Raw genomic sequence first — 23153 nt, forward strand, 5'->3', positions numbered from 1 at the left:
ATCAAGCCTAAAACAGGACTTGAATTAAAACAGGACTTGAAATCTTTAAGTTCCATTTCAGCTGTACAACTCTCTGACAATGAACAGTCTGATCCTGTCCTGTGCTGCTTGTGATCATTCACATTGAAATGCCCCTTCTTGCCTCCTGTCTTTCAGACTTTTGACAAAATCCAGGAATATGCTTCTTTCTAATCATTCTGATTTCTAAACTGACATGTTGTGGTAGTTTTGTTCATAGGTTTTGCTTTACAGATCAGTACTGTAAAGACTCTTCATAGCTTTCTGGCTTTTTGGGTTTTAGTGAAGGTTTCTCACCCTCAGATGGCATCTAAAGATGGTATAAATACTAAAATTTCTCATTCATATCAGAAAATTAAAATTCTTCTCAATGCCACTGATTTATAATTCTAAAAGGGAAAATATTTTCATTAAAGTATAAATTTTGCTAACTTTTCAAAATTCTTTAATTTTTTAATCAAAGGTATATGTATTTATCAATACAGTATTGTTTCGGAGTATATGTAAACTGTGGGATGACAAAATCTAAATAACGTAGTCATTATGTTATGATACTCACAGTTATAATTTTGGTGATGAGAGTACCTTATATCTTCTCTCTTACTATTTTTCAACAATACAATATATTGTTATTAACGATGGTCACCCAAGTTATACAGTAGATCTCTTGAACGTCAGCCTTCTACCTAACTGAAATTTGTATTCCTTCATCAACATTTCTATAACCCACACATCACCAACACCCATGCTGCCCAACCAGCCTGGTCCCTGGTCATTCTCTTCTCTACTTCTATGGGATCAACATTTATTTAGATTCTATATGTGAGTAAGATCACATGGTATTTGTCATTCTGTGCCTGACTTATTTCACTCAACATAATCGGAAAGCTTACTGAGCTTTTGAAGAAAATAAATAGAATATAAGCTCTAGGTCGAATTAAACTCATGCCCTATTCATCCACCATTCTTGCTGTCAACATGGAACCCCACTACCTTCCTTAGCTGAACAAAGCCATCATACCCCAGTCATCTCAAAAGGTTTTGACTGATCTGACGCTTATCAGCAGTTCATAGTTTATTCGTTTATTGTGGATAAGAAATTTCATTATGGAAAATTTCAAAGTGATATAATCGAAGATCTTGCTTGTCGATTGGGCTTCTTACTGTTATTTTCATGTGTAACTTTTAGACTATCAGAATTTGTGGCTTTACCATACTTTTAAAATAAAAGACTGTTAGTGATCACAATATATATATACACCGTGGAATACTATTGAGACTTAAGAAAAGAAAAAAAATCTTATCTTTTGTGCCACCATGGACGAACCAGAGGACAACCTATTCTAAGTGAAAAAAGTCAGGCACAGAATGACAAATACTACATGATCTCTCTTATTTGTGGAGTATAAAAAAGTTGAAGTCATAGGAACACAGAGTAAAATCATACTAATCAGAAGCTGGGGGGTTGGATTGGGGAGATGTTGGCTAAAGCATACAAAATCTCTATTGTATAACATGTGACTACATTTAATACCAAACATGTTGTATATCTGAAAATTTCTAAGAGAATAGATTTTAAATGTTCTTGCCTCAAAAATACCCTAAGTATGTGAGATCATGCATATATTAAAAAGCTTGATTTGGCTGTTCCACAATATGTGTGTGTGTATCAAAATATTACGTTGTATACCATAAATATATATTATACAATTTTAATTGTTAATTAAAAAATTGAAATTAATGATAATAGGTTCTATTGGTAGGTTCTACCTTCTTTATACCTATTCTCTACCAATGATAGAAAACAAATCAATTTCCTTTTCCTTAAGAGCCTAGATTATATTTTAATTCTTTTTATTGGGAAAAAATCCTAAGTAAAAATAACGAATGTTGGTTTAAAGAGATTACACTGATAACATCTGGTCTCCAGAAATAACCACTCTCCTGAGGCTCATGTCAATTGTTCCTTTTCCTTTTCACTATCGTTCTACCTTAAATAAATATTTCTCTACACAGCAGAACTGCTGTTAGTTGGCCACCCAAGGGACTGTAACAAACTGATCAACATACAGAGGTTGTCAACATAAGGAACTAGGCCTCCTGTACCCATACATATATGTGGTTTATGTCTGGTCTATGAAAATCAGGTCAATTTAAAGAGGTGGTCTCTGTAGGGAGGTGGTCAACTACGGAGGTTATGCTGTATAATTTATTACCCAATTTTTTAATACTTTGTTTAAAAAAAATCATACTGAATATGTTTCTGGGTCGTGTTCTTTGAGCTCAGCATTATGTGTTTGATAGTCATCCATGTGCTGGGCTTGTAACAATTTTAGTTTGGATTTCCAGGAAACAGCAGCTGCTGAGGTGGAGAATTGCCCACAGGAATTTCCCCTAAGGAGGCACTAAAGGCAGTGCCGTCCGGTGGAATCTGCACAGTGGTGGAAGTGTTCTTTACTTCTGTACCTGCACTGCCTAACAGAATAGTGATAGCTACTACCCACATGTGACTGTTGGGTATTTGAACTAATTCAATTTAAAAATAAATTTATCCACAGGCAGCCAGTGGACCATGGTATGGTTCAGCAGAGCTCTAGAGATAGACTGGAAGTGGCACTGTGGGGTTGGGCAGAGGGAGAGGCTGACTCAGGCAGTCCTACAGGGATATCTAGGGATAAGATGGCCCTTCAAAGTTGTTTGCCGTTAAGGCAAAGCAACTGAAATTAGAATCACAACATAAGCCAGTCATGAGTGCGACCTTGTGGAGGAAGGAGCAACCTGGTTTGAGTTAGTTCCTTGCCTCTGGGGGCAATTTTCTGGTGCAAGCACAACTGTAAGTGGAATTACAGAGAATTAGATATGTGCATAATTGACTTCACTAGATCATGCCAGGCTGTTTTCCATAATGATTTTATAGTTTACAAATTACAGCCTTTCCTTCAGTATCTCAGTTGTGTTAATTGAAAAGTTCATTTAGAATTTCTAATCTACCATGCACAAGAAAGGCATGAAACGGATTATGTGTCTGAGCCTGTAGAAAGGGCCAACCCTGACAGCTCCTTAATTTTAGATTTCTCACCTCCAGAACTTTATGCATTTATGTTGTCTTAAGACACCAAGTTCGTGGTAATTTGATATGGCATTCCCTAGGAAACTAGTAAATGTGGGTGGGGAGGACCTGAGCTATTGACTTTCTAGCATGTCTGGGTCACACTTGAATAGGACAGAATGGTCTTCTATGACTTTATTTAAAAAAAAAAAAAAAAAAAGTCCTGAGTAGCAAAGCAGCGAGAGGTTGCAACAGGTGCTTGATCTGGGACCTATACATGTGGAGCTAATCACCAGGGATGTACTGAAGTCAGGTGGTCTGAGGGATGTAGCCCTGTTACCCGCAGCAACTAATAGACTCCTACAAGCAGTGATTTAGAGAACTTTTTGTTTTGTTTTTGAGATGGTCTGACTCTGTCATCCTGGGTAGAATGCCAAGTGTCATAGCTCACAGCAACCTCAAGTTTCTGGGCTCAAGTGATCCTCCTGCCTCAGCCTCCCTGAAGCTGGGACTACAGGTGCCCATCACAATGCCCAGCTAATTTTTCTATTTTTAGTAGAAATGATGTCACACTCTTACTCAGCCAGTCTGGAACTCCTGAGCTAAAATGATCCACCTGCTTTTATCTGCCATCTTCAATGTAGTATCAAGATGACTGTCGCTATGCATAGCAAACAGGAAGAAGGGAAAGGGAATGGGGGATTGAACATAGAAGGTTCACACTTGCAGAGGTGTCCAACCTTTCCTTTTTCTTCTTTTTTTTTTGAAGAAGAGTTGTTTCGGGCCACACATTAAATACATAAACACCAAGGAGAGCTGATTAGCATTAAAAAAGCTCTGTGCATATTTTGCATGATATCTAATATCCCAGAGAAGCAAAAATGGTCCTCACAAAATCAGCATCCGCCCCCTTGGCTGTAGGTTGGACATTCCTGGTACAGGCTAGAAGACTTCTGCTCACATTCCATTGGCTAAAACTCAGTTTGTTTTGTTTTGTTTTATTTCATTTTGGAATATTACAGGGGTACAAACATTTTGGTTACATACATTTCTGTTTCTATAACTATAAATTGAGTATCTCTTGTCCAAAATGCTTGTCACCAGAAGTGTTGTAATATCTGTGCTATACTTAGTGGTTCAGCATTCTTAATCTGAAATTTAAAAAGATCCAATGAGCATAGTGTCAGTGTTCAAAGAGTTTTAGATTTTGGAGGATTGAGGATTTCAAATTTTTAGATTAAGCATACCCAACCTGGACCTGCAAAGAAATACACTTGCTCCTGCTAGGAAATACAATTGTTATCTGTCTATGTAATAATCAGTACCAATCTCAATTGCTGAAAAAAAATCAATAATTTATTTTGCTCATGTATTTGCATCTGCAATTGGGGCAGGGCCAAGTAGAGATGGCTTATTTTTGTTTCATGCTGCACCAGCTGAAATGGCCTAACTAGGGCTGGACAATCTACTGCCCACATGGTTTACATACCCAGCTTGAAAGTTGCTAACAGCTGTCATCTGGAAAATCAGCTGAAGGCCTTCGTTCATTTCCATGTGAGTCTTTCCATAGACTCATTGCATTTTTTGCAAGTGCAAGATGCATTCACTTTCCCTGAAAACTTAGCAAAATTCTCATCTTTTCACAGCATTATGCTTGAGGTTCTGAATGCCTCTCAACAGGTCCAAGTAGATGTGGAGGTGTGCAGTTTCTCAAGCATAGTTCCTTTTAATCTGAATACATAGCAATTAAAGAAATATGTTTTCTGCCCCTCTCACACATACTAATTAATATATACTAATGAGATTGAAATAGGGTAACTGCAATAGACATTTCCGGTCAAAAAGGGAAGGGATAATAAACATATGTCACTGGTCCATAAATATCTAGCCAGGAACATATTTCCAGCTCTCCTGCTGACTAGGGATGATTCTGACTCGTGGCTTCATTCTGTAGGTTTTTGACCTTGGCCTTAAACCATTCATCTCATTCTATAAGAAATGGTTCATGATTACAAATGAGTAGAGTTTTAGCCTATTTATTACCCATAGAAGTTTGGAAAGTCATAGGCTTCTTTTCATTTTGTACTGACTTTCAGTATAAAACTTGATCTATTTATTTCAAACATCTATGGCTATTCTGTTAGATAAAATCAACACCCATATTTCTTTGTGAGATGGACATTCTCCATCTTTGATTAAAAGTTATAGGTTTCTGGAACACTGCCCTTCAGATTCTTAGAAATTCTACTCGATATGCCTTAAATATTCAAGAGCATCTCAGAAACCTTACTTTGGACCCAGATATCTTATACAAGCTATCAGCCATACCAGTAAAGCATCTTGGGTTTGGTAAGTATGCTGAAACTGGGCTTATTTTTTCCCCATAACTTTATTTAGATTGTGTCCCTCCTATCACCACCCCCCACCCCCAGCTATTCTTGCTATCTGGAGAGGCTGAGGATGAAAAAATACTATTTTTGAACCCAAGAAGACCTGGCTCTTTTGTATTTTTTCTGAATTCTGATGGAAATGATTGGTTTGTTTCTGTAGCTCTTATCTATCTCCCTGCAACTGTACCTTATTCTACATGGCTGTGAGAAAACAGGCAGCACTTCGAGCATTCTGCCAAGCTCCCCAGTTCGCATTATGCTTTCTGTTTTCCATACTTATTGCCAGTGACAGTGTTGCCAAATTCTCCCCACCCCAATAACAGGAGTCACCTTTTCTCTGGCCTGAAATGACAGTTTCCTCACTGGACTGACTCTCACCAAGTCTTCTGATTTCACTAATTATCTCCTTGAAGCCCTTCCAGCTTTAACTCACCACCACGCAATTAAAAATTGATACCACCTATTTTAGATTTTTATTACATTATGGCCCCACTTCTGGCATTAAATTCTGTCCTGGTTATCTCAGGTTCAATAACAAACCAGCCCCAAACTGAATGGTTTAAAACAGCTATCGGAAGCTTATTTGCTCACAAGTCTGAATTTGGGCAGAGTTGTGTGATAATGGTTCAGTGCTCTGCCGTGTGGCTTTATGGAGCTGGAGGACCCACTTCCAATGTATCTGACTCACATGGGTGACACAGGCCATGACTGCTGCCTGGAAACTCTACCACATCGTTCCGTTCTTCTCCAGACGGACCTCTCCACCCCATTGCTTTAGCATAATGGCTACATTTTAAGATCAGATGTTCCACAGGCGTTAGGTATTGCCTGGCACAGATATTGCCAGTTTCTTAAGACCTCAGCCTCAAAACAGACTTGAGTCACTCCTACCATATATTCTGCTGGTCAAAGTCACCCATATTCAAGTGAAGGAAATATAGACAAACCTTTCAATTGGAAGGATTGTCAAATAATTGGAACCCATCTCTAAACTCTCCGTGGTTGTTTAGCTATGTATCCTCCCAAAAAGAAGGAACAGATTTGATGAAAAGCTATTAACTCTGCCATAATGCAGAGTTTTTAAAACATCTTTATCCTTTTAAATAGTAACCACATATTTTACCAAAGCCCTATAACACTCAAAACATGTTGTCTTAATCCATTCAGACTGCCATGACACAATACTTATCAGCAACAGAAACTTACCACTCACAGTTTCGGAGGCTAGGAAGTCCAAGATCAAGGTGCCAGCAGGTGTAATGTCTGAGGAGGGCCTGTTCCCCACAGACAGCACTGTTTTTCCATGTCATCACATGACAGAAAGGTTGGACAAGCCCCCTCAGGCCTCTTTTATAAGGGCACTAATCCTATTATTAAGGATTCTGCCCTCATGACCTAATGACTTCCCCCAAACCCCACCCTTAATCCTATTGCATTAGAGATTAGATATTAAAATATGAATTTTGGGGGTGGGGTACAAATATTCAGACCATATTATTTAGGGTTTATGTTTTCATCTCTGTAAATTTACTAATAATATATAGTCAATAAATTTAAACTTAAAAGAAATTCAGGGTTTTTTTTTTAGACAGCACTTCCTAACAAAGGTGCTTTTATGCTGGTATGCCTCTAAGTGCCTGGGGGTTTACTGGGGTTTATAACATTTGGAGACATCTGATTTTAGAAAGTTCTCCTTATATTGTACTAAAATCTTTTCTGTTGAAAATTTTATGCACAAGTACTAGTATTATTTTCTTGACCACGCATAAATTGCACTTGTGTGTAAAGAGTGAGACTGTTGGTTTATACATTAAAACAATGTTTTATATTTAAAAAGCTTTCGTATGCATATCTCCTGGGATCCTGATAAGAACCTTGTCAATTAGGTAAAACATAGACCATAAACTAAAGGTGGGCATTCCCCATTATGATAATAATACGTATTACTAAAGATATTCTAAATATTCCTGCTATAATTATCAGAAACTTAGAATTATGTATATATACATTACCATTTCAAAATTAGGAATCCAAAGTTTGAAGAGATACATTCCTTGCTTAATAAAATAATGGTAAGGTGAGACCTAAAACCAGAATGTATTTCTAATCCCATGTGCAATTATAATTTTTCTATGCTACCATGCTATTACATACCTTGTGTATATAAAAGTCCACGTTCAGAATTCTGAATATATTGTTATGTATTAAATATTACATATTATGATAAGCGTATGCACTCTATTCAAATTCAAGGAGCCATTTAAAGATGTTACAAACCATTTAGAGTGCCCAAACACTTTGAATTGCTGTTTTGGTAATTTAGATATTGGAATGGGTACCTCTGACTTATTATAGCTAAAAGGACCCGCTGAAAATTCTTTAAATATTTTGCTATAATGAAAGTGAACTATTATAATATATGGAAATTTCTAGTTTTGTTTCAAACCAGACTAATATATTTTTAGTACTCAATAATTAGTCTTAACTACTAATTGTCAATATTTTTATTCTCAATTAACAGCATATATTAGTTATTTGAAAAAAACACTAATCTCCTAGAGACTGTTACATCTATCTTCTGAAGTTATTATTAATAACCATATGTTATGTTATGCTTTAAAACTGAATATAAAATATTTAAATGACTTGATATAATTTCTTTTTTTAATTTCATAATAATATAAGGGTACAGATCTTTTGGTTACATCAATTGCTTTTGTACAGTTTGAATCAAAGTTGTAAGTGTGCCCATCACTGGTGTGCACGGTACCTGTTAGGTGTGAATTTTCCCCTTTACTTCTGCCTTCTCCCATCTCTTTGGTTTCTGTTGAGTTTTACTACCTAATGTGCACGTGGGCATTGATCAATTAGTTCTGACTTAATAGTTGAGTTCATGTGGTGTTTTTCTCCTACATCCTTCATCCCTCTTTCTCCTCTCCCCTCCTCTTTGCTGGACTATACTTATGTTTTTCTTTTGTGTGGGCTTGTAGTTGTTTATATATTGGTTTCATATTAATATTGAGTGCATTGGATACTTTCCCCATTCTTGTGATACTTTACTAAGAAGAATGTGTTTCAGCGCCTTCCAGGTAAAATAAATGATGTAAAGCAGCCGTCCTCAAACTACAGCCTGCGGGCCACATGTAGCCTGCCTAGAACATTTATCTGGCCCAATGGGTGTTTTTGCTACCGCTGCCTGTCCTGCTTAGCAGCTGACTGGTCCCGGGGCCTGTAGTCTGGCCCTCTAATGGTCTGAGGGACAGTGAACTGGCCACCTGTTTAAAAAGTTTGAGGACCCCTGATAAAGTCTTCATCATTTCTTATGGCTGAATAATACTCCGTGGTATACATGTAGAATTTGTTAATCCATTCACAGATTGATGTGCCCACTTTTTTATTTGGTGGTTGATGTTATTACTTGCTGATTTGCTTGATTTCTTTATAGATTCAGGTTATCAGCCCTTTTAAAAATGTATACATGCAAATATTTTTTCCCATTCTGTAGGTTGTCTATTTGCTCTATTGATTATATCCTTGGCTATGCAGAAGCTTTTTATTTATTCATTTGTTTATTTTTACAGAAGCTTTTTAATTTACTCAGTTTCCATTTGTTAATTTTTGTTATTGCTTTAATCTCATTTGGGACCTTCTTTATAAATTCTTTGTCTAGGCCAATGTCTATAAAAGTCTGTCCTGACTGGGTATGGTGGCTCACACTTGTAACTCCAGCACTTGGAAGGCCAAGGTGGGTGGATTGCCTGAGCTCACAGGTTCAAGACCAGCCTGAGCCAGAGCAAGACCCCATCTCTAAAAAATAGCCAGGTGTTGTGGTGGGTGCCTGTAGTCCCAGCTACTCAGGAGACTGAGGCAAGAGGATCACTTGAACCCACTTGAGTTTGAGGTTGCTGCGAGCTAAGACACCATGGCACTCTACCAAGGGTGACCAAGTAAGACTCTGTCTAAAAAATAAAAAGGGAAAAAAGATCCAACATTTTCTTCTAGGATTCTTGTGGTTTCATGCTTTAGTATGTTAATGATCATAAATTAATTTTTGTGAGTGGTGAGAGGTTCAGATCCTATGTTAGTCTCCTACATGTATGTGACAATTAGATTTTCCCAGCATCATTTATTGAATGGGGATTATATGTTATGGTCTGCTTTGTCAAAGATCAGATGGCAAATGGGGATAGTTTTACATCTGAGTTTTCTGTTCTAATTCATTGAGACCCTATGAATTCTCTGTTCTTGTGCTAGCTGTGTTGTTTTGTTACTATTGCCTTGTACTATAGCTTGAAGTCTCATAAACTGATGCCTCTGATTTATTCTATTTGCTTAAAATTACTTCAACTATTTAGGCTCTTTTCTGGCTCCATATGAAGTATAGAATTCATTTTCCAAATCTGCAAAAAGTGACATTGGTATTCTGCATTGAATCTGAAGATCACTGGGTAGTACAGACATTTTAACAATGTTGATTTGGCCAAACCATGAGCATGATATGTTTTTCCGTTTGTTAATGACCTCTATGATTTCCTTTTACAGTAAGTTGTACTTTTCCATGTAGTGATTATTACATCCTTGATTAAATGTATTTCCAGGTATTTTATTTTCTTTGTTGCTTTTATGGAAGGCATTGAGTCTTTGATTTGATTCTCAGCATGACCATTGTTGATATATAGGAATTCTATTGACTTGTGTACATTGATTTTATAGCCTGAGACAATAATGAATTTATTTATCAATTCCAAGAGTCTCTTGGCAGAACTGTTGGAGTTTTCTAGGTATAAGATAATACTGCAAAGAGTGATAGTTTGACTTCTTCTGTCCCCATTTGGATACACTTGTTTTCCTTCTCTGGTCTGATTGCTCTAGCTAAGACTTCTAGCACTGTGTCAAGTAGAAGTGGTGATAGTGGGCAACCTTGTCTAGTTTCAGATCTAAGTGGGAATGCTTTCAATTTTTCCCTATTCAGTATGATGTTGGCTGTGGGTTTGTCTTATAGGTTTTATAATTTTGAGGGATATTTTATCTATGCCTATTGTGTTAAGAGTTCTTATCAGAAAAGGGTGCCAAATTTTGTCAAATGCTTTCTCTGTATCTATTTTGAAGTCATGTAATGTGATGGCTCTAGCTTTGTTCCTTTTGATCAATATTTCTTTGACTACTCATGAACCATGGTGGTTCTACACATTTTATAAATCTTAAAACAATATGAAGAATTTCATCGGTATTTTGATAGGGATTTCATAACCTAGTAGATTGGTTTTCATAGGATGGACATTTTAACGATATTAATCCTTCTAATCCAAGAATATGAGATATATTTTCATTTATTTGTGTCTTCAATTTTTCATCATTGTTTTATAGTTTTTAGTTTAGATATCTTTCACCTTTTGGGTTAAATTTATTCCTAAGTTTTTTTTTAATCTATTGTAAATGGGATTAATTCCTTGATTTCTTTTTTGGATAGTTTCTTGTCAGGGTATAGAAATGCTCCTGATTTTTGTATGCTGATTTTATAGCCTGCAACTTTACCAAATTCTGTTACTTATTCTAATAAGTTTTTTTTTTTTTTGTAGAGTCTTTAACATTTTCTGTCTGCAAACAGGAACAGTTTAACTTCTTCCTTTTCCAGTAAAATGCCTTTTATTTCTTTCTCTTGCTTAAGTACTTTGACTAGGACTTCCAGTATGATTTAGATAGAGGTGGTGAAACTGGACATTTTTATGTTGATTTAGATCTTACAAGTAAAGCTTTCAAATTTTCCCCATTGAGTATGATATTAGCTATGGGTTTATCACAGTCAGCCTATATTATGTCGATGTACATTCATTCTGTACCTAATTGGTTGATAATTTTTATCATGAGGGATATTAGCCATCATTATTAGCATTTTGCAAAGACTGAATGCTTCTAAGACCAATTAAAGAGTTCCCATTTTTCTAGCTTATAAACTGCTAGAGTTAAGGTTTTCTTATCTCAGAATTATAAGTAAGTCAACAACCAATTCAGTGTCAGAACAAGTTTTAAACACATTGTATAAAAGCTACCTAGTTCATTGTTTAACATTTATTTATCTTGTCACATTTTATCACATATTAAAGTTTTTCTTTTTTAAAATACTAATGCTCACCTTTATCTCATTTTTGTTTTTTGTGTCTTTATGTCCACCCTGTCCTGTTTTTTAAGTTCTTAGCATCAATAAACCTTGTTTCCAAGACCTTTAATCATTGCTATGTGGCTTGAACTAAGGTTACCTCACTGTGCCCCTTGCAGTAGCCACCTATTTATACACACATAAGTACACATATTCTGTAAGTTCTATTCAGAGACCATATTTCCCTTGGTCTATTTTAGACCTCAGCACTAGAGCCCTTCACCTAAACACTGTTCTTATCTCCTACTCCCATGGTCTGAATGCCTAATGACAAATATCCTACTGACCACAATCTTCTGTTCTTCTACCTTTCTCGCTCCCTACTCCCTCTTCCACCTTTCCTTCCATTCCTTTTCTTCTTTCCTTCAGACTACAATACATATGTTACAGTACTTCAACTATGTTTGTCAAATGCTCAAATCTATTTCTCCCTTCCTGATTTTACTGTACACCCCCCTAAGAAATCCAACATTCTGTTTTCTTGGCTTTTAGATCCAGTACTAGAGAAAAATCATGATGGTCTGGAGTTGTGTAATTATAAATTCAGAGATCCACCCTCACCAGCATGCTCAAACTAGTTGACAGTACCTCTACAGCACTGGTAACAACACAGGGCTATTTCTCAATTTTTTTTTTTTTTATTGGTGTGTTATTTCAAACTTTGTTCCTCTAATACCTTATCCTACCTCCACTTCTCTTAAGATGAAAATTCCTAACTGTTCCCTTTATCTGCAAGACTCTTTATTGACTCAATGTAAACCATATTCTTTATTTATGCCTGAGGCTAATCCTCCCACATATACTTGGGATTTCATTCATTCTCATTTCAAAGGAGCCTATCTGCCCCACTTATGCCTCTCTTTCAAAAAATTTTATTTTTTCTTTTTAAAATTATTTAAAACTCCATGGTTTTGCCTGTGGCCATGTATTCTCTTGGCTTTGAGTAATCTTATTTACTCTGTAATTTCAGCTGCTGCAAATATCCTGAAATAGCCTATCTTCTATCTACATCAACAGTTCAGAATGTTTCTGAAACTTCAGACTGGTCTGCCTAATTACTTCCTGACCTCCTTCCTTTTTCTTTGCTTTCTCATCAACTAGTTAATGAGTTCCACAAGTTTCACCTATTAACTCTTTTTTAAGTGTATTTTGCCTTTTTCATTTAAAACATAAATGTAACCAAGTACTTGTGTGTTTAAATTTCTTTTTATTTCTTTTTGGAGGTAGTGGTGTCACTGAAGCTTCAAACTCTTGGGCTCAAGTGATCCTTTTGCCTCAGCTTTGCAAGTAGCTGAGACTATGGGTATGTGCCACCACACCCTGATAAATTTTCTATTTGTAGAGAGGAAGTCTCTTTACATTGTTCAGGCTGGTTGTAAATTCCTGACTGCAAGTCATCTTTCTGCCTCAGTCTCACAAAGTGCTAGGATTACAAGGATAAGCCACTATACCTGGCCTCATGTTGAGAATCTTTTAATGGTCCTTATGAAATTTGGTTTAGATGCAAATTCCTTGACATGACATACAAGGTCCTTCAGGGTTTAAACCATCTGTCTCCATGGTCTTTTATTTCTCCAAGTATTTTCAGAGGAGCACTTATCTTATGGAGTGGGGAGATAGGGAGTAAGGGCTTTACCAGCTTCAAACTCATTTCAGAAACTTATGTTCTAGTATTAGCTCTTGGAGAAGTGGTTCAAAAAGTGATTCCTGGACCAGAACACTAGCATTATTTGAAAAATCATAAGTGCAAATTCTCAGGCCTCTCCCTAGACTTACTGAATCAGAAACTCTGAAAATGAGGCCTTATAATCTGTCACTAGCAAGCTTTCCCAGCAATGCTGATGTACACCAAAGTTTGAGAACCTTGATCTTAGAGAATCATAATATGCATTAGTGTGTTAAAGGCTTCAAGAAACCTAAAAATAATAACTATTTAACTCTATTTCAGCAAACATTTTCTAAAGTTATTTGAGCATTGGACCTTGTACGTGTGTATGGTACTCATTAACATTCAGTAGAACTAATGTTAGAGAAACACATTTTGTCAAAAGCTATAGGACCCCATTTTACTAGTAGTTTTTCAAACATTCAAACATTCATCTTTCATGTACTTTGGCATTTAAATATCCTATCTTTGCATTTCTCTAACAAATATGTTCACTCAAACCTAATATGGTTAGCCCCTTATAGGAAGTATTTCACAATTATACACTCACTGAATAGATACATGGAATACCAGAGAAATATTTTATAGCAATGTTGAAGTGTTGCATAAGTTCAGAAGATACCATCTGTTACTTAAATACTTCTTCGCTCCTAATGGTTCTTTCTTTACATTGATTTCTTCTTAATGCATATGCTCATTTTTTCTCACTTGATACCAGGAAAATAAAATGTACATCTCATCAGATTGTCTACATAAGCTTTCCTGTAGTTTTTATGATCATTAAAAGATTTATTCAGTTGATCCTATACTATGACGACTTTCCATTTTTGAAAAATCTATTTCCCATTTTATTCTCACAGATTTTTTTCAAGTCTCTTTTCTCAATAATCTATTAAAATCATTTTATCCACAACTATAATAATAACTATAATTATGATTGATCCAACAAGTCATCATTTTGTAATTGAATTGTAATTTGTTGTTAATGAGTTCATAATTACTATATTTTCTTACCATGATAAATATTAATTCATGAGTTTCAGTGAAAATGAAAACACTTACTATTAGTTTTTTGAATCTCTACTATCATTAGCTTAATTTTTCCAATCATAAAGTCAAATACCCTAGTGGATTCCTAAGATATGTTAATAAAATATTACTTGGAAAAATTCAATACTGAAGATGGAGTAAATAATATAATACTACACCAGATTATACCCCATCCTTTTAAGCACATGATCTATTATAATACACTCTTCAAGTGGAGAAATACTGGTTTAGGATACTGCTGGGTACTATGCAAAAAACTTAATGATTCAGCATCCAGTTCGGTTTATTCTGATGCAACATACAAAATTTGAAGCAAAAAGTTGGACCATCAATAATCCTCTGGTGTCATAAAAAAGAATGGTGGAAATACAATTTCTGACAGCTAAGGGACTTGGAATTAATGCATATTCAACTACCTCTGTCTTTCTTCCTTTTTATGTCATTCTTTGCAAAATGGTGATAAGTGAATGTGATATTGAATATATCATTGATAATAATTTCCTTTCACTCAGTCACATTACTTAAAATATGTAAGGCATGTAGTTTGTCTATTACTCATCATGGTGATTAATGATAGTATTCTAATGTAGTCAGTTGTGGCCATGAGAACTACTTTTATTTATAACCTTCACAACTCACCAGATTCTTTAGATTTCTACATACTTTAGAAATCTATTTGGCTTAATATAATAATATATAATATAATATAAATAACTACATTATTGTGCATAGTAGGAAGACCTATTCACAAGACAAAGAAAAATTTTAATTAACACTTTAAGTCAGCAAATTTGGGTATTTGTAAGCCTATATTACTGCATTTTTCTTCCTAAAGATCCACTGATATACCTTGACTTGCCTTAGAAATTGATGGAGGAAACTGGTCAAGGAGTTTCCAGTGATTCTCAGGGATCAGATGTAGTTTATTCTGGAGATATAAAGTAATTTATCTCAGCCACTAATTTTTTGGCCATTTTAATTTTTAAGTTTTAACATCTGTTGCATTTTGTTGAACATAAAGGTAAATCAATAGCTCTTGCCAGCATCCTAGGAAAATACATATCTTTAAAGGCACAGTATGGTAATGTATGTGTGGAGGTCTGTAGTAGTAAGTGGGACTATCTTTGAACTTAGGTGAGAATAATACTAATAGATACCTCATCCAAATATCATCCCATGTCATTATTAGCACTGAGAGGTATGTATATACAATTTAGCAGATAGTGGCTGATCTTCTGGTCCTAGCAGAAAACATAATAATTGTCAGCAATAGATTGGGCTAAATAAAATCTAATACACATTTTCCATCAGAGGCTTTGTGTTTCCCGAGGCACAAATGTTCAGATATTCTATACATATAAGCTTATAAATTTTGTGGCAAAAATTGTCATAGAAGCCAGATGCTTCCCACTTACTTGTATACTGGAATGAAAACTCTCTCTGCCTGTATTTTTTGCCTAATTAAGAAAAAATGTAAAAGTAGGGCTCGAAAAATAATTCCCACACAAAATAAGTAATCAGATTAAATTATCTATATGTTGGAAAGAATTGCCTATGTGAAATAGGAAATTTATACATGAAACATTGAAGATTGTCTTGTACCCTGTTAACCTCAAAGTAAATTTAGATCATCTCATGCCACATTCTGAGAAGTGAGAGGTGAAGAATTTAAGTAGCAGGGTAAATTGAGAATGATTCAAAGGTAATTTAAATGAAAGGAATAAAGAAAAAGGTAGACTTAGCAACGTTTTAGTTATTCAGGAAACTCTGTGGGCAGGATGGGAAGAGTTCAAGATAATCACTGTAGCGTATATACATTGTAGCGCTTAAAAGTGCTGATTTTCTAAACAGGCAACTTTGGGCTCTGCATGCTAATTACCAATGTGACTTTGGACAATATAGTTAAGCAAGTAAACACAAACGCGCCACACACCCTCCTTTGTACACACAAAATTCAACCTTTATCCTTGGAAGAAGCCATATTACAGGGATAATGTCTTCAATAATAATTCCTAAGGTCATGAATAAAAATAGGAGAAGAGGGCAGCGCCTGTGGCTCAGTTGTAGAGTGCCAGCCCCATATACCGAAGGTGGTGTGTTCAAACCCGGCCCCGGCCAAACTGCAGCAAAAAAAATAGCGGAGCATTGTGGTGGGTGCCTGTAGTCGTGGCTACTGGGAAGGCTGAGGCAAGAGAATCGCCTAAGCCCAAGAGCTAGAGGTTGCTGTGAGCTGTGATGCCATGGCACTCTACCAAAGGGTGACAAAGTGATACTGTCTCTAAAAAAAAAAGAAAGAAAAAAGAGGGAGAAGAAACCTCCAGTCTAGAATTAAAACAATTAAAAAATCTTAAAAAATGTGATAGCAGTTAAACTAAAAAAAGAAAAAGTAGAAGAGTGAATAGAAATGTAAACCTGGCCACAGCAAGTTTACCCTATTGGGTGCTATTCAATGAGGAAAGGAATTCTGAATTTAATAGCTTTGGGTTACATAATCTAAGAGATTTTCCATAATCACTTTTCTTTGGCCCTCTTGTTTGACAGTGACATTTAACTAAAGTCATCCCATTTAACCTTTTCTTTTGCATGTTGCGTGAACTTGTGAGCAGAGTAAAAAACAGGACATTCCTCGGGAAGATCAGGGACCAACTACCAAGAATTTGGATTTTTGGCCCCAACTTATTACACTGATGGTCACTATTATTGATGAGGACAAAACTGCCTACACACCTGTCTTGAATCAGTAAGTACATTGTTTTGGAAATGAATGGATTTTCTTCCACTAAACTTTAAAAAATATCTTAAGCACAGCTTATATTCTGATGGCAATGACAGACTTTTCCAAAATCAAGCTGTAGAAAACAGAATACTTTTCTACTTTTGTCAGTAAATACCACTTCAGTGAAAACTAAGAATTTTTATTTTGAGCCCCATAGGGTATTATTCTTTGGATGTGGAGGCAAATATTTTCCAAGATTTGATATTTATGTGATATAAAAATGTTCCCTCTTTCCTTTGGTTCCATTATCTCAAAAGAATAAGTGTGCACTCCCTCTAAAACTAAAAAGAGCTAGTGTTAAACATACTCTATTATGGATATTCAATGATAAAGATCTGTCAAAAAATCTTTTAAAATAGTCGTGCATATTGATTTAACAGATTTAATGCAATATTTAATAAAACAAGTCAATTTCGCCAATTGCAACCTAAAGTTTATGCCTCCAAGACAAGGTAGGTGGATTAAAATTCATGACTGTTCTAGAAGAGTCTATAAAGTCTTCATTTTAATCAAATTCTCACCAGCTTTGAGGCGGGGGGAAATTATCTGATTTCTCTGAGTCTCAGTTTCCTCCCATGTAAGATGAAGACATATTACCAGGTAATTTCCAAGATCCATCAGACCTTAAGGTTGCCCATTTGAGTTTTATTCATTTCTATATGCTAAAGGCCATACAAGCAAAATAACCGAAGATGGCCAACCAGGCATAGCCTTGTTCTCTTGACATGGTGGTAAGGATTAAAATGATGTGGGAAGCAAAGATTGCAGAAATAGATAACCCATGATGTAGGACAATGAAGTAGATTCAGACTCTTTTCAAGAACTGATTTTATTCCTGTTTTCTGTTTTGGTCAAGACAGAATCAGAGTTTTTGTTGAGTCCAATTAAAAATTCCAACCACAGAATAAATCAGTTTAAGTTTTTTAATTTTTACCCTATCCTGCCTTCTTACCACCTATGGTCACCTGCTGCTAAATTCTCCTGATTGTGGAGAAAGTAGTCCTATTTTTGATATGCAACCATCATAGCATCAAGTTTACCTTTTCCCCTTTGCCAAATCCTGAATCTTATGCCCACATCTTTCTTCCTGGTGGCTCTAGTGTCTCCTGATTACCATCTGTACAGCTTTGCTTGTTTATTCTCTTGGAGATCTTTTCCAATCCACACATGTCCTCTTCTCATCATGGATCCTGGGAAGTCCTTCTCAGGTCTTCAACAGTTTTGTGGAATACATTTGTTTTCTCATTCACTCTTTGGCACTTTCTTGAGGGCAGAGTGTGTTTCCTGAAGATTAGGAGACCAGCAACTTTTTCCAAGATTGTATTCTTGGGCTGGGATAGGCCACTTGACAAAAGATTATTGAATGAAAACAAATACATGCTGAGAAATGTAAATTAAGTCATTCAAAGGGGTTTTGTTTTTAATCAAAGAAATTCATTACATTTACCAAGTACCTTCAATCAGAATAGGGGCAGTAACAGATACATTATGAAATCATGGAATAAATGAAAATTTTCCAGATTGATTTTTAATCATATAGCACAGCAGTTTTCAACCTATGGCTTGCGACCCACAGGAACTATATTAAAGGGCCACAGCATTAGGAAGGTTGAAAACCACTGACATAGCCCAAAAATATGCCAAGATTTTCATTGACTTTTTGAGATTGTAGTAAAGGAACTGCAGTAATTACATTTAGGTTATGCCAAAAATAAATGTAAAATTACAAACTGAATTGAGCCTATTAGGTATAAAAATTATCAATGACACATGGAAAGAAGAATGTCTTTGTTTTGCTTTTTAATTTTGTTTTTAATGTCACAGTTGAGAGCTACCCTTTTTTTCGGAAATACTAAAAATCTCCCTCTGGGATCTGTCTTACAATTGTGTTTGGTCAAATTTTAAGGATATTTTAAAGCTTTTTCACTTACTGAAGATCGTCTACTTTAGTTTCTCACTTAATTTTAAAAAATGCTTTAAGTGAATTCACCTGGAGATGGAGATGTGGTCATGGGTATGCATTGCTGCATTTGTATAATTTGGTGACATTTTCATTTCCATCTGTTTATTTATCTAATGTGTCATCACATAGAAGCTTCATTAGTCATCTACTTGGTTCATAGGCAATCACACTGTTTCCCAGGGAAAGAAATCCAGACCAATAGGGTGGGGATCACATGGGCTGATAGTTCAATTTGAAGACTCTGAGCCCTATCCCAAATCTATGGAGTCAGAAAATGTGAAGTTGACAGAAGTCTATAATAATAAAGAATTATTATTAACTCAGAACCTGAGTCCCTTATATAGGCTAGTATTTGAGGACACAGACCAATTCGAAGGACACAGCAAGTTAAAACAAGTTTTGTGTCAAAAGACACATCATGTTTTATTTTGGAGACATGGAGAGTGAATGAATGACTTAAAAATATAGGGGATTTGTAAATCTCTTTCAATGTAATCTAGGATTATTGATACAAAGAATTTGTTGAATGAAGTTCTTACCATTACCATGACTTTGAGAAATCATTATAAGTTTTGCTAGTTCTAGTTTGATAACAAGTTTATAGTAACTGTAGATGATAAACCCAAGGGAAAGTATGTCTTTTATTTTGGTCACTAGTATATATCCAGCATTTATATTTGTCAAATGAAAAAAAAATTAAGGTAGATATATACATATAGTCAATGTCTATTCTGCCTATTCCTATGCTGTGGATTGGAGTCTTTGAGCAATAGTTTCTCAAATTTTAAAATGATTTTTCATGAAGTAGCTTGCTAGTACTTGTAGAAATTTCAGTATTTCATTGAAACTGAAAAATACTTAGTAGTGTATTTTCAGATTTAGGTATTGGTCTTTGTATTTATTGAAGTATAATTGAATGCAATAAAATGGCATGTTTAATATGTATAATTCAATTAATTTTGGCATATGTATCTAACCTCAACACTATCTCTGTATTCGAGATAATGAAGATATTCATCACCCCAATAAGTTTCCATGTGCCTTTTGTAATTGGTCCCATCTCCAGGAAATCATTGATATGCTTTTTTTTTTTTTTTCTGAGACAGTCTCTCTATGTTGCCCACTGGAGAGTACTGTGGCATCACAGCTCACATCAACCTCAAACTCTTGGGCTTAAATGATTCTCTTGCCTCAGCCTCCCAAGTAGCCAGGACTACAGGTGCCCACCACAATGCCCAGTTATTTTTTTGTTGCAGTTGTTGTTGTTATTTAGATGGCCCCGGGGGCCAGGCTTGAACCCTCCACCCCAGTGTATGTGACCGGTGCCCTACCTACTGAGCTACAGGCGCCAAGCCCATTGATCTGCTTTCTGGTACTAAAAATTAGTTTGAAAATTTTATCATTCGGTGTAAATATAATTATTGTTTTTCTTCTGTTAGTGGTGGTAACTATTCAGTGTCTATAGTGGTGATCTAGAGAGATGACATGAGAGCCTTGTGTAAGATGATAAAGAGTTAAGGTCAGATTTGTGAAATATTAAGGAGATAAATCAAAAGATCATTTTGATTGGCTGCATTGAGTATAGTATTAAGGAAGAAAGCAGAGATGATCCAAGTGTTGTATTTATGTGGGCACCATTAACTGAGAAATACAGGCGGAAGTATCAATTTGAGGAAGTATATAGTGACTTATATTTGGATATATAGAGATTTGGTCACCTGTGTGACTTCCAAGTATTATACGCTGTAGACAATTGTATACTTAGATATGAGAGTTTTTAGATGACCTCAATTAAATACAAAATGTAGGGAAGGTTTACTACGTATCCTAAAAGTAAGAAATCTTAATTCTTTTTAAATATGCATAAAAATTTTACTCTCATTTTATTTAAAATATCGTGAGTTTAAATTACTTTTTTTTGGCAATGCTGACCAAAATATGAGCAAAATATAAGTTTCATCCATTCTGTGATTCCATTTGTTTGCATGCATTGTATTATTGTATGTCATTTCTTTTAGGTGTCTCCAAAAGTATACAGATAGTGAAATCTCAGTGTATTTTCTCTCTGAATTAATAGCATATAGCAGTATCCAAAAATGTTGCATAGAAAAGGGACCAATTGAAAAATTTGTTCCATTTGCAAAGATAAAATATGCTACTGTTTTTCCACCTCAAGGATATGTGATGTGCCAGAATGTTATTTTCAAACGTACGTTTTAAAATACAGCATATTTCATTTGGTGCAATGCAGGAGATTGAGTTTAAGCTACTTTGATCAGGGATTTGACTCTTGTTCTTTCTGTTTTGGAAATAATATTGTTAAAAGTATTAAAGCTATTTGCTTGTTGTACGGATTTTGCATTTAAGAAATTGAACTGTTATGGAAAGTGTTCATCATACTAAAAAGAATAAGGACTATATAATAGAGCATCATGTATTTACCACCCAAATTCAATAATTATAAAAGTTTTGTCACATTTTCTTCACCTATACTCTTGAGTTTTCATTGTCTTTGGGGTTTTTTTTTTTGCTAAATTATAGTAAACAAATTTCAGATGTCACGTCATTTCATCCTCTCTCTGAAAACCATGACTAATTTTTTGCATATTACAATGTTATATCACAACTAATAACATTCACAGAAACATCTTGGTTTAAATCATTATCCAAATAAGGTGCACACATTACATATGGCAAAGATATGTCATAAGTCTCTTTCATTCTTGTTCTTCCCTCCTTTTTTTTTATTCTTACCACTGACTTAAAGAAGCTCTGTTCATGGTCCTTAAAATATGCCTCTTTCTAGATCAGTCTATTTGTCTCTTTGAGGGAGTATTTAACTTGTACCTCCATATTTAGTACTATTCTGGAGGGTAACTTTCAGGTTCATCTTTTTTTTTTTTTTTTATGTGAGCACAGGTGTGATGAGCACACCTCACACTACATCTCATCAGATGGCACATTAAGTCTGGTTCTTCTCCTGTGGTGATGCCTAGATTGATCAATGCCGACAACTTGCTCTCTTCATTAAAAGTTCCTTCATCAGCCTTTCCTCTAATGATTTCATTTATTTATGATCATTTCAGCATTAGTTATTTCACTAGGGACTTAAAAATGGTAGTTTTATAATGTTGTAATTCCTTTAACGTTTATTTGGTTGTCCTGATATATATTTATAGGAAAAATAGGATCAATACTGAATTGTTTCTTTTATACTAAAGTGTTTTTATCCCATCCTTTTCTTTCCTGCTCCATTTACTTGTTATTACTTGTTAACAGTTGCATTTTAATTTAGTAAATATGTGTTGAATATTTAATATATGCCAGGTGCCATGCAAAGTTGGAGTCATAAAGATTTAATTGAGAAAAAAGATATATACGAAATTAATCATGGGTGTGAAATTAATCATTGTGCCTGCCACATTCACAAGTTAGTCTAGGATTATACTTTTCCCCCCTGCAGAACCTTACCGAAGCAACCTAATGAGACAAATTTTGTACAATAAGAAAAGTGAGATTCATTCTCTAGAACTTGACAGAGAGACCTGAAAATCTGACAGTTGACAGGGAGACTAGACATCGAAAATGTACAAGTCTGGAGACAAATGTTAGTATGTGTTCTAAAATGAAGAAGCAAATAAAATAAAGTATAAACAGAGCCAGGAGATAAACAGAGTGGAAAAAGAAGAAATTATTTGACAAATGAAAAGAGAGAAAGGATGCATGGAATGAAAATCAGAAATGAGAGTAGCAGAGTCCTGGTACTGGCAGACTGCCTGAGTGGAGATCCCTCCCTGTAATCAGGTAACTGCACTCCCCAGAGCGACCTTCAGCTCTGAAGGAACTTCTGACTTGGGGCTCTATGAGACCTGACTCACTGAGTTCAGTTTTTCTTGAGTTCTGGTACAATATGGCAATGCAACTTAGTCTTGTTTCTCCCCCAAAGTCTTCTTTAAAAAAATTCCCTTTTAACTTTTTATAGTTGAGTGTCTGATTTTTATAACCAGAGTAGCTTAACTAACCTGGTATAATCAGTCCACTATTATGTGGAACAACACATGTTTTCCTATATAGATGCAGTTAT

General features: G+C 35.3%; 1 protein-coding gene across 1 annotated transcript in view; it reads left to right on the forward strand.

Annotated features, from left to right (window-relative positions):
* UNC13C (unc-13 homolog C) overlaps positions 1-23153 on the forward strand; it is a 527267-nt gene that overhangs the window by 322449 nt on the left and 181665 nt on the right. The window contains 1 exon segment of the mRNA XM_003784369.1: positions 16937-17070. Within this exon segment, the coding sequence (XP_003784417.1) occupies positions 16937-17070 (134 nt within the window).

Source organism: Otolemur garnettii, unplaced genomic scaffold, assembly GCF_000181295.1.
Source record: "Otolemur garnettii isolate 467f Iridium unplaced genomic scaffold, OtoGar3 scaffold00011, whole genome shotgun sequence".
In the NCBI taxonomy this organism is placed as follows: Eukaryota; Metazoa; Chordata; class Mammalia; order Primates; family Galagidae; genus Otolemur; species Otolemur garnettii.